The sequence below is a fragment of the Danio rerio genome, chromosome 17, assembly GCF_052040795.2.
Source record: "Danio rerio strain M-AB ecotype USA chromosome 17, GRCz13ab, whole genome shotgun sequence".
NCBI classification, from domain to species: Eukaryota; Metazoa; Chordata; class Actinopteri; order Cypriniformes; family Danionidae; genus Danio; species Danio rerio.
The window spans coordinates 20,656,174-20,671,564 of NC_141037.1; the positions used below are offsets into that span (position 1 = coordinate 20,656,174).

Here is a 15,391-nt window from a genome sequence, read left to right on the forward strand (position 1 = left end):
TTAAACATTTTATACAACCATTATTATTACAACTACTATATATGATTGACTTTTAAAAATTATTTATGTTTTCTAAAATAATTAATATAAAACAAAAATTTTATAATATTTATAATTTTTAAACAACCATTAATATTACTTCTATTTACTGTTAAATATTATAATTTAAGTCTGACAAATTGTTTCCAAAACAATTAATATTTATAAAACTAAACATTTTATAACATTTATAATTTTCAAACAACCATTATTGTACTACAATATTATAAACTCTTATAAATTATCATTTTAGACTGACATTTTTTTAAATTATTAATAATTGTTATACATTTGTTATAATATTTATATTTGAATATATTTATCACAATGATATAAAGTATTCATTTTTTAAGCACACTTGTGAAAATTGCTAGAATATGTAATATTGCTAGAACTCTTATAATCACTTTTTTTTTCAGTTGGCCAATCATTTTTATAAAAACCAACAAGATTTCATTATTTTAATTACATATTCATCTTTTTTATGCATTGCTAATTTCTTACGACAAATGTTAGTTAATAAAGATTTTAAAACAATGCTTAAACATGACATTAAAGTACATTTTAACAATGAAAAATAAATAAATACAGAGGTTAGTAAATGTTACTTATTTGTTGATGAAAATCTACTACAATATTTAAGCGTTTTTTTGCTGGCCAAGTTAAACAGAAAAAAAATTCTCAACTCAAAAAACATCACGAAATAAATATTAAAATATGTATTAAATATTATGATTTCAAAGGTATTATTTCTAAATGCATTACTTAAAATAAGAACAATTATTTTAAATATTGTAATAAGGCACAAGTATAAGATTGAAGTAAATGTACAATAAATTTAAATAAATATATACTTGAAAAGGCTAGATTTATGTCTGCGTATGTATATTTAATTAAATTCCATTTGCTGTGCTCATGTAAATCTGCCACATTTCTAGACTTCACATCCCTGCTGGCTTTTCCACAGGCCAATTTTTTATTCAGAGAAACAAAAACAGATTTCCCCGAGTGTCTAACAGCTCACAAACACAAACCAAACAAACAACATCACAAAAAGAACACCGAGTCCAAGAGCCACGTAAAAGCCAAAGCTCAGTATCTACAACAGATTTGCAAAGATTACAAATTAAAAGTGTTTTAGTTCAACCACAGTATTATGTTTGCTCAGGAGAGGCGAGAGACTCAGTCCAACTCAATGACTCATCCAATCTAATGTGATTCGCAAGCTGAAAATCTTTTTTTAATCATTCATATGCCATAACTCTGAGCATATGAGCAAACGTCTATTGCATATTCATTAAAATGTTAATACCCTTGACACCTAATACTGTAATAATACATGGAAGTGACACTTAAAATTACAGCACCCACGGCGAATTCAGTCCAGTCAGACCATACAAACACACCCCGTACCACACAGAGCGACCCAAAACACACAGAGCCAGACCATCCAGAGCCTGCTAGAAACCAGAAGCAGAGCTCTTTCCATTTCTCTGACTCTTATTTGCACATGTCCTAATACAACACACATGCGTCAACACAGATGGAAAAAACGGCGGCTTATATTTATTAAAATATATTACATATTTTAGGCGCCTTTGAAATGTGTTTTTGCTTAAGGGCTGGAGATATTTTAAATAGCACGATATATTGGATTATGTGATTTTTACACGACCTATCAGAAGTTACAGACCGATATTGTTTTTGTTGTTAGAATGTGACAAATTGTTCCCGAGGGTTGCATTTAAATTAAAAATAAATGACACATATCTATATTGTGTAGTAGGACTGCATAAAATTGAAAAAAATCAGACTATTGCGATTAATATTGCGATGTACTGTGTGTACAATTTCACCAGATGACTAGATAACTGCTATTTGGAAAGAATTTATTCAATTAGATTGATTGGGATAATTCTATAGGGAAGTTAATTATGCATGTAATGTAATAAACACATTACAAGCATAGCTAAATACAAAAGAGCAAAAAGAGAAGCGTGATAAGTAGTGTTTTCTGGTTTTCATGGCAGTCACGTAGTACTCAAGTACAAAATTTGAATAATCAATGTAAAATAACACTGCAAAAGTCTTTACTGTATAAATAATTTAATAAATATACATTATAAAAGTATTTGTAAGCTGTTTTTGTATATGTAAGGTGTATTTTTTGTATATGTAAGGTTTATAATGGGTTGTATTATGTGTTTTGTAAACTAATGAACGTAGCAGAAAGTCAATGATTTATTTGTATTATTTAGCCTGACATGTTTACTGATCCAAAATTTTTATAAATGTGAATTGTAAATTGAAAATTGTAGAATGAAATGTATATTATGTTAAATAGGCAGGGAAATGGGTTGTTTTTTACTGAGACATTTAAAAAGAAGCTATTTTAGAGCAGTAATCACAATACTGTGATATTTTTATCCAAGGTTAACATACCGTCACAAACTTATACCCATAACCCATGCCTAATTCAGACTCAGCATTGCATATCCTATGATGTGACTATTCTGGATGTGCACACTGCGATATCGATGCTGAAATGATGTATTGTGCAGCCCTATTGTGTAATAATATTAATATAATTAGCAAAAAGAAAAAATCATTTCATTCAGAAATCATTCTTATGCTGATTTTGTTCTTAAGGAAAATGTAAATAAATAAATAGACTTTTTTGTAATGCATTTTTCAGGATTTTTTCAATAACATTAATTTGTTAAAAATAAAAATAACCTGTAAGCCTCTCCTAATCATGAATTTTTAATTTATACTTTTTTTATTCATACTTTTATTCAGTCTACTTCAAATTAAGTTAAACTTGAAATCATTAATATACAAATGTCAAAAATATATATAATGTTAAATAAATAATATATTATATAATTTTTTGGTTTATATTTTGGATGACAGATGACATATATTAATCTTCCTTTTTAGTTTACACATTGTTTAAATGGGAGCACTGGGACCATTACTGTAATATGTTTTAATTACTCAGTTATAAAAAAAAATGTAATTACATATTTACTAGGCATAGGCCAGTATAAGTTTCTGATGGTATGATAACCTCGCATAAACAATATCACGGTTTCACAGTTTTGTGATTACTGCTCTAAAATAAGTTATTTTTGAATGACAGGGTAACGTTCCCCCATTAATCAAAGAACATTTTATTTTAGGAAACATTTATAATATTTTGGAATAGTAAACATATCAGGCTAAATAATTTAAATAAATCATTGACTTCTGCTCTCTTAATTAGTTTAAAAAACAGATTTCTTTACAACACATAAAAAAACACACAGAGAAAGCCCTTACATTAAAATTTTTGTGTTTTTTTAACCTTGACTTTGCCTAAACCACGATAAACCTTTAAACCAGTTATCTGTCCATGCCTAACTTACACCTATGTTTTTTGCATTACTGCTAATTCCAGTATTTTTTTTTTTGTAACCAGCTTTGTAAGGAATTACCCAAGAGACATTCTACCACATATATAAATCTATAAATCACTAAACACACACCCTGTTGAACCGATTATTTCTAACATTTTTAATGGAAAATAAATAACTGCACAAAACCATTCTACTGTCTCTTCTGCAGGCCAGTTTCACCCAGAAAGGATCCACCTGCCCCCTAGTGGTGGAGACAAAAAGATCTGCACTTCTATGCTGCCAACATGCTGCCAACATGCTCCTCAGCTGAAGGCACAGAGCCATGTAAACAGATTTGTAATTGTGCATGAAGATGCATGTTGATATTGGGTTAAGCTGGACTGGAGCGTTCGGGTAAACAAGCGGAGATGCTCTCTGACTCATACCTCATCTGAGTCCCACTTGTCTGTGCTGCTTTTGTCCTGATTCACGACGTAGCCTGGAGGAAGCCAGTTTACCGGCGGGTCAAAGATGGACACCACCATTCGACTCGGAAGACCCTTCTTCTTCCCCAGCCGATACAGGTTACAGTTGCTGACCTGGAAATATCAGAGAGAGAGTTTTTTTGATCAATCATTAAGTCACAAGTAGTTAATCAGTTTTTAAATTAGCACAATGTAAAGTTAGTAACAACTGGTAATGATTATGAGGCAAACTATATACACTCGAAAAAATGACTTTTGCTGCTTATTTAAACTACTTATTTAAAATGAGTTGAAACAACACAATTCTTATGGTTTTTGTTTGGGACATCTTAATAGTTTTATGTTCAATCTACTTAAATTTGTAAAGCTTATACAACGTAATCAATTTGTTTTGGGACAACATGAAGCAATTGTATGGAACCCAGCATTTTTTACAGTGTAGTTCACTACATCATTAAGATTTAAGTTAGTATCTTTAATCATTTACTTACCCAGCCTAATAAGAAAAGTTTTTCTGCAACCCAAATAAAGATTTTATTTTTTTAATCAAAATTTTTTTTTTTCACTCAATTGAAAGTCTATTCACCTAAAAGTTATTCAAGGACATATGGATCCATATGAATGAAATGGTTTTCAAAACATTTGGAAGAGGCACATTTGCTTTATATGATGAATAATTATTTATGAATCATTGATAATGTAACCTTTAACCTTTTAAATGATAACAGTGAATTAAGTTAAATTATTTTCTTCTAAGTAAAACACAGAAAAATTGTAAAGTGTGATGAAAACCAAACACAGTTTAGGACGCAAATTATCCATTAGTTATCATCATTTTTTTTTTAAGTAATCAGTTCAAATAAGGAATAAACTGTAGGTCAGTGCGAGAAAGAGGGGAATTATTTTCAAGCATACCTATGACTGAATAAAGTTCTCAATTTACAGGGCTAATTCATCTTAAATGGATAGTTTCACCCAAAAAATTATAACTTATTATAATTTAGGGTTGCATCAACGAATCGCTTAAATAAGAAAAAACGATTACTAAAAGACATGCCAAATTTCATAGTCGATTCATTGTGTCGTGCAACGTAGGGACGTTTGATTACAAAAAATAAAAAATGCTTTAGTTGAGCGCGGAATGAACATACTTGCATGTATTTTGGGAGTAAACCATGAATTTACGTGCTGAATCCTGCATGTTCCGTTTTTATGATTGAGGCATTTGTACAGCCACAAGAAAATATGGCGATCACCATCTCACGTTACAGAGATCATTTATACCATCTTTTAAACAACAAATACACTTACACGTTTTTGTGAATTGGAATGTCAGGTAGTTGATGGCATGATGAGCAAGCTTGTGATTTATAGCTACACTGCAAAAATAGGCTTTTCTTAAGAAGTAATTTTGTCTCGTTTCCAGACAAAAATAAAAAAATAAATAATCTTAAATCAAGATTACAAGACAAGAAAATGGAATGAGAAAATTAAGTGATGCTTAAAACTTCTGTTAGAGATTACATCTCATTAAGATTATTTTTTCTCACCCCATTGGCAAATATTTTTGCTTGTTTTAGGCAAACAATCACTTCATTTGGTGTTTTTTTCAGAAAACAAGACATAATTTCCTATGCTATTTCATGTGTCTCGTATCAATCTTGATTTAATTATTTTTAGATACCTGGATTGAAAACAGGACAAAACTACCTAGTTAGTTTTTATTTAATTGTTATTATAAAAGCTCAGGGATGTTCAAAGAGCAACATGAATGCACTTTCTAAAGATTGTAGTTCTGTTTTTGAATAAAGTGTTGGAAATGAATGCTTTTCTTGTTTTTTATCCGGTTAATTAATTAATCAAAAAAATAATCATTAGATTAATCAATTATCAGTTTATCGATTAGTGGCAGCCCTACTGTATTTACTCACCTTCAAGTGGTTTCTAACCATAAAGATTATTCTTTTTCTTTTGAACACAAAAAGAGATTTTTTGAAAAATGTTAGAAACCGGTAACCATTGTCTTACATAGTAGGAAATACAACTACTTTGAAAGTTGATGGCTACAGGTTTCCAACATCTCTTAAATTAACTTATTTTGTGTTCAACAGAAAAATATTATTAAACATTTTTTTTTTTTGACAAGTGAAGGCTGAGTACATAACACAAGAGCACATAACATTGTTTTGTGTAACTAAGGCTCTAAAATTTAATTAAATAAAAAATATATGCACACACATATCAAGTCGTGAACTGTATTCATAGTATATCAAAAAACACGCAATAGTTTCAATTTATATTTATATCTTTGCAAAAAAGATGATGCTTAAACAGCACTAATAATGTGAGAGCATGTTTTTGGCCACGAAAATAAAACAAGTAAAAACAACTAACCTCCATTCTAATCAACAGATATTTGTCAATCTAATTTTAGATAATCTTATTAGCTTGTTAAATTAGTAATAGGTGAAGCCGCGATCACACTGCACTTTTCGCTTCATAGACTTTCATTCATAGGCATGCTAATGCGGCAGCCCAGAAACACAAACACGTGTGAAAAGTTTTACATTTTACTGCATTCTAAAGTTCAAGCTTGTGAATTCTTATCTGCGAAATCATATCAGGTGATTGTGTAAGACCAATAGAAGATCATTTAAAATAAGCAATTTAAAATATGGAGCAATCTTTCACTTTTACGACTGTTTAATCATATAGTTTAACCCCACCCCTTTTCACAGCGCCATAGAATTTTGAAAGCACAAGCTCTATTGTGACCGCAGCTTAAGTCGCTTTGGACAAAAATTTCTACTAAATGACTAAATGTAATTTCCATGACTTTTCCAAAACCTTGTGGGTTTTTCTGTTTTTCCAAAACTTTTCCAGGCCTGGAAAATGCCATGTCAAAATTACACGATTTTTCCAGGTTTTCCATGACCGTATAAACTCTATATATAATCCCATAGTATATGTCAGTGATACATAACATGCATTCGGCCTCCACCAGAAGTCAGTGATTGGAAATTATAATTCAAAAATGTGTAATATTTTTGTTTTAAATACAGATCAAAATGTGCTTTTGGAGGTTTCAAATGAAACGTATCTATCTTACACCATTATGTAGCATGGAAGATCCAGGGTAAAATTTAAAACTACTATATCTGTGTCAGAAAAATACTAGACAAAACCGACACAAAGAGAATGGTTTGGGGGAGAGTAAATTATGGACTATTTTTCATTTCTGGCTAAACTATTCCTTTAACTTGACAAAATCTCACCTTCTTGCTTCTCATGTAGGACAGTCTGCCCTCGTGGGCGTCAGGGTAAGTGCAGAACAGGTATGTGGTGATGGCGTGTTTCAGGAAAGAGTCGCCCAGCATCTCCAGGCGTTCCAGATTGAAGCCGTCACTGGCGTTGGAGAGAGTCAGGGCCTGCAGGATGAGCCCGGGGTTCGGGCCCAGGGTTTTGGGCGAATCCCAGGCTGGACCAGCGCAGGCTGATCTACAGTCCTCTGATGACGTTTCTGAAGGTGCTGCGGTGCTAGTCGCCGTCTCCGATTTAGGGCAATGCTTTGAGGTAGGTTTCTTCACATGTGGGTCGCAGAGATCTGAGCTCCTGCCTGTACATTCATCGCTGGGCCATGGCTGTGGTTCTCCAGCTGGAGAGGGCCGCACTGAAACTGAGGTAGTGGTTTGTGTTGATAGGTCTCTCTCCAGAGGGCCCAGCTGAGAGCATTGGCAAACGTCACTTCTGTGAGGGAGGTCGTCGCTGTCGGCCTGAGTGCCGTTTGGGAGGTTTGGGAAACAGTCTTTGTTTAGATCAGTCACAGGGAGAGCGAGGGTTTCTAGCTTTTCATCTGGTGTGTTGAGAGCGCCGTCTGGAGGCTGGGAGACCTCCATACTGCAGCTCTCGGGGGCAGTGTGGTTTGAATCGGAGCTTGTGCCGAGTTTACAGTGATCGTCGTCTTCTTCCATACATGCACTGGGGCAGGAGATGAAAGACTTGCTGTCGATGGATTTCTTCCATCCGAAATCCAAATTAGGATACCTGGGGTCAACATTGAATGAGATTATTATACTTAGCACTTTGACTGAACAGTAACATTTTAAAGGCAGTAACTCTTAATCATTTATAGTAACTTGAAATTGAATCCAACACCTGACTTTCTGTAGATGTTACATGTAGGTGTTATCTGCAATCCACACAGACATCATTCAAACGACAACTAAAATCCCATCTATTCTGAGATCACCTGAACCCCTCTTCTCTCACGCACCTCACCACACACCAACCAAGCCTTAAATATTACAAATTCTGAGTGTGCCTCGAACAGGTGACAGGCTTAACAAACTACCTGTAGAAAACACACTTTCATCTAGGAATGCTCCGATTAATCGGCTGGAGATCAGTACATTTCATGACTCGATCGATACTTGTTAATCTGGCCGATCCCATGAACCGATCGCAAGTGTTTGTTTGTGAGTTTACAAGCAGAGAAAGATGCACGTGCACGCCCGGGTTATGCATTGGCAGCGCAACAACACATGAGCAATGTTTCCAAATTGCACTGTTATTCATTTTCTTACCATTTTTGTCTGTTTTATTTATTTAATTTTTTCCGTAAAGCTGCTTCTGTCCATTACATGAATGCTACATCCCAATTTGATTATTTTAGGTAAGGCGAGATATCATCGGAGAATCCCTACTACCATCTCTCTGACACTTTAACCAACATTTGAACCAGTTTTTGCTCATTTGCACCAGACACATTTTTACAATCATTCCATAACAACAACAACAAAAAAACAACATTGCACAAAAAAACATTGTGCATTTATAAGTGTGAAAAAACAAAAAACAAAACCCTGCCTAAATTTTCTGAGCACAAACTTCTTGCTTTGTATAATTAGCACTTCTTGTGTGTATTGCCTCTTTTTGTTGAATCGCTGAATTGAAAGGTCGATTTGAACAAAAGCATCTGCTAAATGACTAAATGAAAATGTATTTAAAGGGCACCTAGGTTACCCCTTTTTCCGGAATTAAAAAAGAATCTGTGAAGTTTCAGCTCCAAACCCACATCAGATTATTTATAATAGCTTTCAGTAGTTTGTATTTTTATAGCTCTAAACAGCTTGCTGCTGTTTTTATGTAATGGGCCTTTAAGGCTAGTCTTTCCGCCTACCATTGCCACATGCCTGTCAGCGTGCCTCAGTCTCCGCCCTTGGCTGCCTCAGACAACAGACAAGAGAGATGAAGAAGATCTCACGTAACATTTGTGAGAAATAAGTCAGAACTTTATCAACGAGTATTCGATGCATCTGTTGTTGAGTTGCAACGATGAGACACACACAATGTCGTTACAAAGTTCACACACGCACACACACACACACACACACACACACACAGCGCGCGCATTTAGCTTTGCACTGTTTTTGCACACAAATTTGACAGGACGCAGTTTAATCTCCACTGCTGTATGGACATCTGTTATGTTAATGTACAAAATAAACCTGATTTAACGTCCACAAACCACGATTGAAGCCTCTTCTTTTATAATTGTTCAGATACGTGGGTGTGCTGATGAAGTGAATCTGAAGTGAATCGCTGTAATTCATTACACACATGCACTGTTTGAAAACATTTTAAACTTGTAAAACTCACTCTTGATCACATTTGATGATGATTGATGATCCAAGCAAACTGGACAGACCTTTTATTCCCGGTTGCTTTACGCACATCCTGTCTAGTTGATTTAATTATACTGCACTACGAAGACAAGTTTATACGCAACTGTCAATCAATTAGGTGGGCGGGGGGACTGCACTCCTATGTCAAGTTGCAGTTGGTCTCAAAACCGCTCTAATTGGTCCACCGTTTTTATGTTGTTAAATTGAACAATTATTCTGTTATATCGTTCCTAAGGAAAACAGTGTCTCCAGCAAAAAAAAAAACTCTACTAAGCTACTGATCCAAAATATTTTAAATGTTGCTTTTTACCCAGACATTTAAAAGGAACCTAATTTGGAGCAGTAATCACACGGTGATATTTTTATCCAAGGTTATCATACTGTCAAAGTCTTACAACCGCCCATGCCTAGTGTCGGCACAAACATTAAAAGAGATTTTATCAATAAACAAAAAGAACTATATAAAATTACATGTTAGCTGCAACACTGAAAGTGATCATCTTTTCATTTATCATTTGTTCTGTTTTGCGAATGAAAATATTTACAAAGCACAACCGTTGCTCTTCTCCAGCAAAATCATTAAAATCTCCCATTTCATAATATAAACAACACTTTATAAAAACTATAATAGTTACTCAATCAAACTAAATTCCACTGTCAAAAAGTACCATAAAGTGAACCGTACCGTACCACTTTTTGGGTACCCTTTTAAAAGGGTACCTAGCACAACAAAAGGGTACCAAAAGGCGGAGCTGAATGCTATTGGTTTACAGAGAAATGTCACTAGTGCATATACAAGCAGGATAATAAACACAAAAAAAGCGCCATTTTTAAATACCCTTTAGGCAGTGGGAATGCAAGCCTGATGAAGGTGACCCATACTGTACCGTACTGTACCACTCAGTGGAAACAGGCCACAAGTATACTAGGGTTTGGAAGCAGGAATAAGTGTAATGTTTTTTTTAATTGACCTGAAATCAGGAGGCAAGGTCTGAGCCCCTACGCCAGCATCGATGGCTGTCTGAGACCGCAGCTCTTCGGCCGTCAGAAGGCAGTGAAGTCTGTAGAGAATGCTGGGAAGGCAGACGGCTTTCCTCCACAAAGAGGCTGGGATGGGGTGAATGGCACAGAGCTCCGGAACTAAAATCTAAGAAGATAGACCAAAAATACAAACCAAAAAAAGTTATCTGATATGAATCAAACCTTTGTTCGACCATTACCACTCTCACTGGGAGGAAGCACTCATTTATTCAGCGTGATTACACTTAATTCAGGTATGATGGCTCATAATTATCACCGCAAATTCTTTCCGACAGTTAATACCTGTTTGTTTTGTAGGCTTTCCCACTTGGCCTTTCTCTTCTCCGCACTGCTGAGAGGAAGGGCTTTCCCCTTTTGATTAAGGTGCCGGGGAGTTAAAAGATTCAATCTACAGGAAAAGACCACCATGGACATGTAATGAATTTTTGGGGGTTTATAAAAAAAGAAAAACACATACCATGAAGTATTTTTTAATTTTTCCTTCCTACCTTGAAGATGTGTGGTCCACATCCAGTAGGGGCTGATTAACATTTGACAGGTCCAGGTTGTACTTGGTTTTATAGTATTCGGCAAAAGTCTCGTACTCTGGAGAGGGGAATTTACTGAGCGGGGTGAGGTCTGTGTAAACGTCAGCCACGTAGAACCGATGCGGCTGGTCAAAATTACGATACCTGAGAGGAGGAAAATGAGAAAGGAGGCCATGGTTCAACTTGAGCGAAAACAAAAGCACAGTATAAATCATCAATGACTGCTTAATTACAACAGCAATAAGACTCGAGTATGTTTTGTACCTTGGAATGATGACAGCATCCTGGTAGTCCTCCAATTTGAAGATGAATGGGTTTTGCTTGGTGTACTGAGTGTTTGGAATGCCAATGCGTGCTTCAGACTTTTCAATATCCTCCATGAACTTGAAATCCAGATCCAAAGTATTGGAATCCTCAACTGAAAAGAACACCAGTTATAAAAAAAATTGGAATATCACTGAAACAAATGCTTGAATACAGCTTATACAGCCAGTGTATTGCGAAGTAGGGGTAGCCGATGGCTGATATACAGTTGAAATCAGAATTATTAGCCCCCCTGAATTATTTGCCACCCCGTTTATTTTTTTTCCCCAATTTCTATTTAAAGGAGAGAAGATTTTTTTCAACACATTATAAACATAATAGTTTTAATAACTCATCTCTAATAATTAATTTATTTTATCTTTGCCATGATGACAGAACATAATATTTTACTATATATTTTTCAAGACACTTCTATACAGCTTAAATGACATTTAAAGGCTTAACTAGGTTAATTAGGTTAACTAGGCAGTTAAGGGTAATTAGGTAAGCTATTGTATAACGATAGTTTGTTCTGTGGACTATCAAATAAAATTTGCTTAAAGGGGACAACAATTTTGACCTTAAAATGGTATTAGAAAAATTAAAAACTGCTTTTATTCTAGCTGAAATAAAACAAATAAGACTTTCTCCAGAAGAAAAAAAATATTATCAGACATACTGTGACAATGTCCTTGCTATGGCTAATTTCCATCATTTGGCAAATATTTGAAAATGAAAAAAATTAAAAGGAGGGCTAAAACTATATTATTTAAAAAATATTTTAACCCTTGTGTGCCACTTTAAAGTCAGACAAAATGATCTGTTAATAACAAATAATATTAACAAATCTGTTAATAAAAAAAAAATAACAACAAAAATTATGACTAATTAGACTTATACAGGGCTAAATGCTAAGGGTTTTTTTCAATATCCCAGTTAGAGAAGATTTTCTATAATTTAGTTTGAAATTTTTTTACAACAATTTTCAAATATATCCATTCACAAACTCGATAACCCTTACCAAGAAAAGAACAAAACAAATCTGTCAACTACTTCAGTCAATAATATTAATAACTTAATAATACAAAAATATAGGTCAGGTCAGTATCCTCAGCAGTAAATAAATAGAGGATTATTAAACAAATGTTACTGTAAAGATATTTTATTGGATGGACTCTTGAACATTGAACAAAGGAAAATTAAGACCTGTTAAAAAAAAAAGATTGAAGACCTACAACACAATATTTCAGTGAATTTAAGACTTTAAGGCCTAAAATTTTGCTTTTGAGATTTAAGACATTTTAAAACTTTACGACCCCGTGGATACCCTGATTATAAGTATTAAAATATAGTTTATTTGAATACAATAGCTAAAAATAATCAGCTCTCAAAATAAAAGTCCCAATATTGCCATCACTAGCTGCAATAAATAATGAAACAAATAAAAATAAACAGATGTTTTGTAATATTAATTAGTCTCTATTGCTAAATGAAGAGCATCTGACATTTTAAATGGAAAAATGGATAAGATCTGGAACGCACATGCTTGCTCAATAAATGACAGAACAAAAACACTGGCTTTTTGTCCAAATAATAAAACAAATATTTGACAGATTTGTTGCAGGTCTAAATAATCCTAAAAAAACTAAAAATATAATAAACTAATGATTAACTTTAATCTCAGACAAGACTGCGACACTCACCGATGTTGAGAGGTAGAACACAGTAGGCAGAATCTGCCTCTACAGGCTTAAACTCTAGTGCTGGCTTTTCCAGACGGAGGATGTGGGAGAAGATGTACTGATGCAGACGTGTGATCAGCTCCAGCTGCTCCGCACTTAGACTAAAGCCCGACTTCTGCAGCTCAATGGAGATGGTCACCTCACCAGAACGAGTGTACACAGGGAAATGAGGGATCTGAGGGAGGGAAAAAAGATCATGATATTTATCATCTTCAAAACTAATAAGGATTGATCTCCCAAGAATGAAAATGCTGTCATCATATTGGAATTAATTTTCTTGTTGAACACAAAAGCTGATATTCAGAAGAAAGTTGGAAACTGTCAGCCAATAACCCCTTTCACACAGTGATACCGGTAAATATCCGGAAAATTTCCGGAACGACTTTACCGGTAAATTCAAAAAAGCGCTGTTCACACAGGCGAGGAAAAGAGCATTCACACATCCATTCCAAAATACCGGTAAATTCTGACATCATTAACCAGAAATGACCTCTAAACGGCTGCGCTTGTGTTTGTAAACATTTGACTACATTAAAACTCTTTGGATGGATCAGTATTGAGTACAACTCCAATGAAAACATATAGAGGAACACTTTCGCATGTCGAGATGTTCATGATATGTGTGTGTGCTGGCGCTATGGGGGCTCACAGGCACACGCAAAGCTTGAAGGTAAACAAACAACGAATTACTATAAACATTTTATCGATAATTATTTACACAGTTAGCATTAAGAAGGAACATAGAAACGTTATCTGACTAACATCTAGGAGCTAAAGGTGTCTGGAAAAATATTCAAAGGCTCTTATTCTCATAAATCGCGCACGTGAATGCGTCTGACTGTTCTGATTGGCTAAAGCAGGTGTCTCACGTCAGCATGTTCTAGACATGCACGCGCTCTTTCCGGCAATCTTCCTTCTGCATTCACACAGCGCAGCATTCCGGCAAATTACCGGTAATGTTACAACTTCTCTTTCCGGAAAATAGCCAGAACGAATTTACCGGTATTTTCAAAAAGCCGGTAATTTTCCGGAAAAGTCTGAATGTGTGAAAGGGGCTAAAGACTTTGATGGTATATGCCTAGTATACATCACTGCAGTCAGTGAGTTCAGAGCTCGAAATTAAGGACTGCCCGATGGCCTGGGGCCAGTGTGCGAGACACTCGAGACAGTTAGCAGTATGGTTTAGTGCTGCCGTGTCACTAAAGTTTAATTTGGTTGCGACTGTTTGTCAATTGCATGCAAATACAGGGTGCTTTCACGCCCAGACGTTTGTTTTGCCCAGTAAGTTAAAACGAACTGGAGCGGATCGATTGTAGTGGGAAAACAAAATGATCCAACAAACTGACAAACCAGGCTATATCACAGTGTATTATTGTTGAGTAACAGCCATATGAAGAGAGAATTATGAGTACGGTGGAATGATAAATGTGCGTTTTATGTGGAATACGACAGTGAAAGCATGCTTAAATATTATCGAGTGCTGTTTATCAGTTAGGAAAATGTGCGAAATTACCTTCTTATAATCCATATTTTAATCTTATAATATTTTGTATTAGGCCTATTGTTTTGTTCATTTCTGCACTGACGTCTCGAAAGAAAAATTAACATTGATCTGCTTCATGATCTGACTGCAGTTCTGGTGTTGTGGAGAGAAATGCAACCCTGTGGTAAAATGCACGCACCTCCTTTATAGACTTTTATTAGTATAATCAGTCTACATAAAAAAAATAAAAAATGAAGGCCATAATTGATTAAAACAGTATTTTAAATTTAATCTATTTATTGATTTAAATATATATCTTCTGTAAGGTAAGGATTCAATTCATGGACCTTACTTCAGTCACTGTCATTAGATGTCATAACTCTATTACTAGTTTAAATCAATTTAGGGTAATATATGCTAATTTCAGAGGGGGTACAATTTACAGCAGGGTGCGTTTCTTAACACAACACCGGTTCATCTGTTATTTCTCTCTATAATTTAAGCCTATAATGCATAATTCCAGCCAACATTTTTTAAAATAGATTAATTCAATAGAATAAATGAATGAATAAAAAGTGTATGTATACAATTATACTTGGCTTTTGATACATTATTTAAAGTATGTGGCTAAGAAATAGCTATTTAGTACTTTTTTTGGCAGGGCCAGTGAAAATCTGAACCACTGGTCTGATCAAGCAGGTAGAAAAAAA

The 15,391-nt window shown here is 34.4% G+C and overlaps 1 protein-coding gene and 1 long non-coding RNA gene across 9 annotated transcripts in view; one reads left to right on the plus strand and one right to left on the minus strand.

Annotated features, from left to right (window-relative positions):
- LOC141378552 (uncharacterized) overlaps positions 1–5,723 on the plus strand; it is a 109,672-nt gene extending 103,949 nt beyond the window's left edge. The window contains exon 5 of the long non-coding RNA XR_015513309.1: positions 3,646–5,723. This is a non-coding gene — a long non-coding RNA (uncharacterized LOC141378552). The remainder of the gene's footprint in view (positions 1–3,645) is intronic.
- The window catches only part of dicer1 (dicer 1, ribonuclease type III), a 57,257-nt gene that overhangs the window by 12,701 nt on the left and 29,165 nt on the right, over positions 1–15,391 (minus strand). For all 8 annotated transcript variants that reach the window (XM_087288616.1, XM_087288614.1, XM_087288617.1 and 5 more), the window contains 7 exon segments: positions 13,160–13,373; positions 11,418–11,571; positions 11,115–11,297; positions 10,909–11,014; positions 10,557–10,732; positions 7,177–7,945; positions 3,863–4,015 (listed from right to left, as the gene is read on the minus strand). In XM_087288616.1, coding sequence (XP_087144742.1) covers positions 3,863–4,015; positions 7,177–7,945; positions 10,557–10,732; positions 10,909–11,014; positions 11,115–11,297; positions 11,418–11,571; positions 13,160–13,373 — 1,755 coding nt within the window.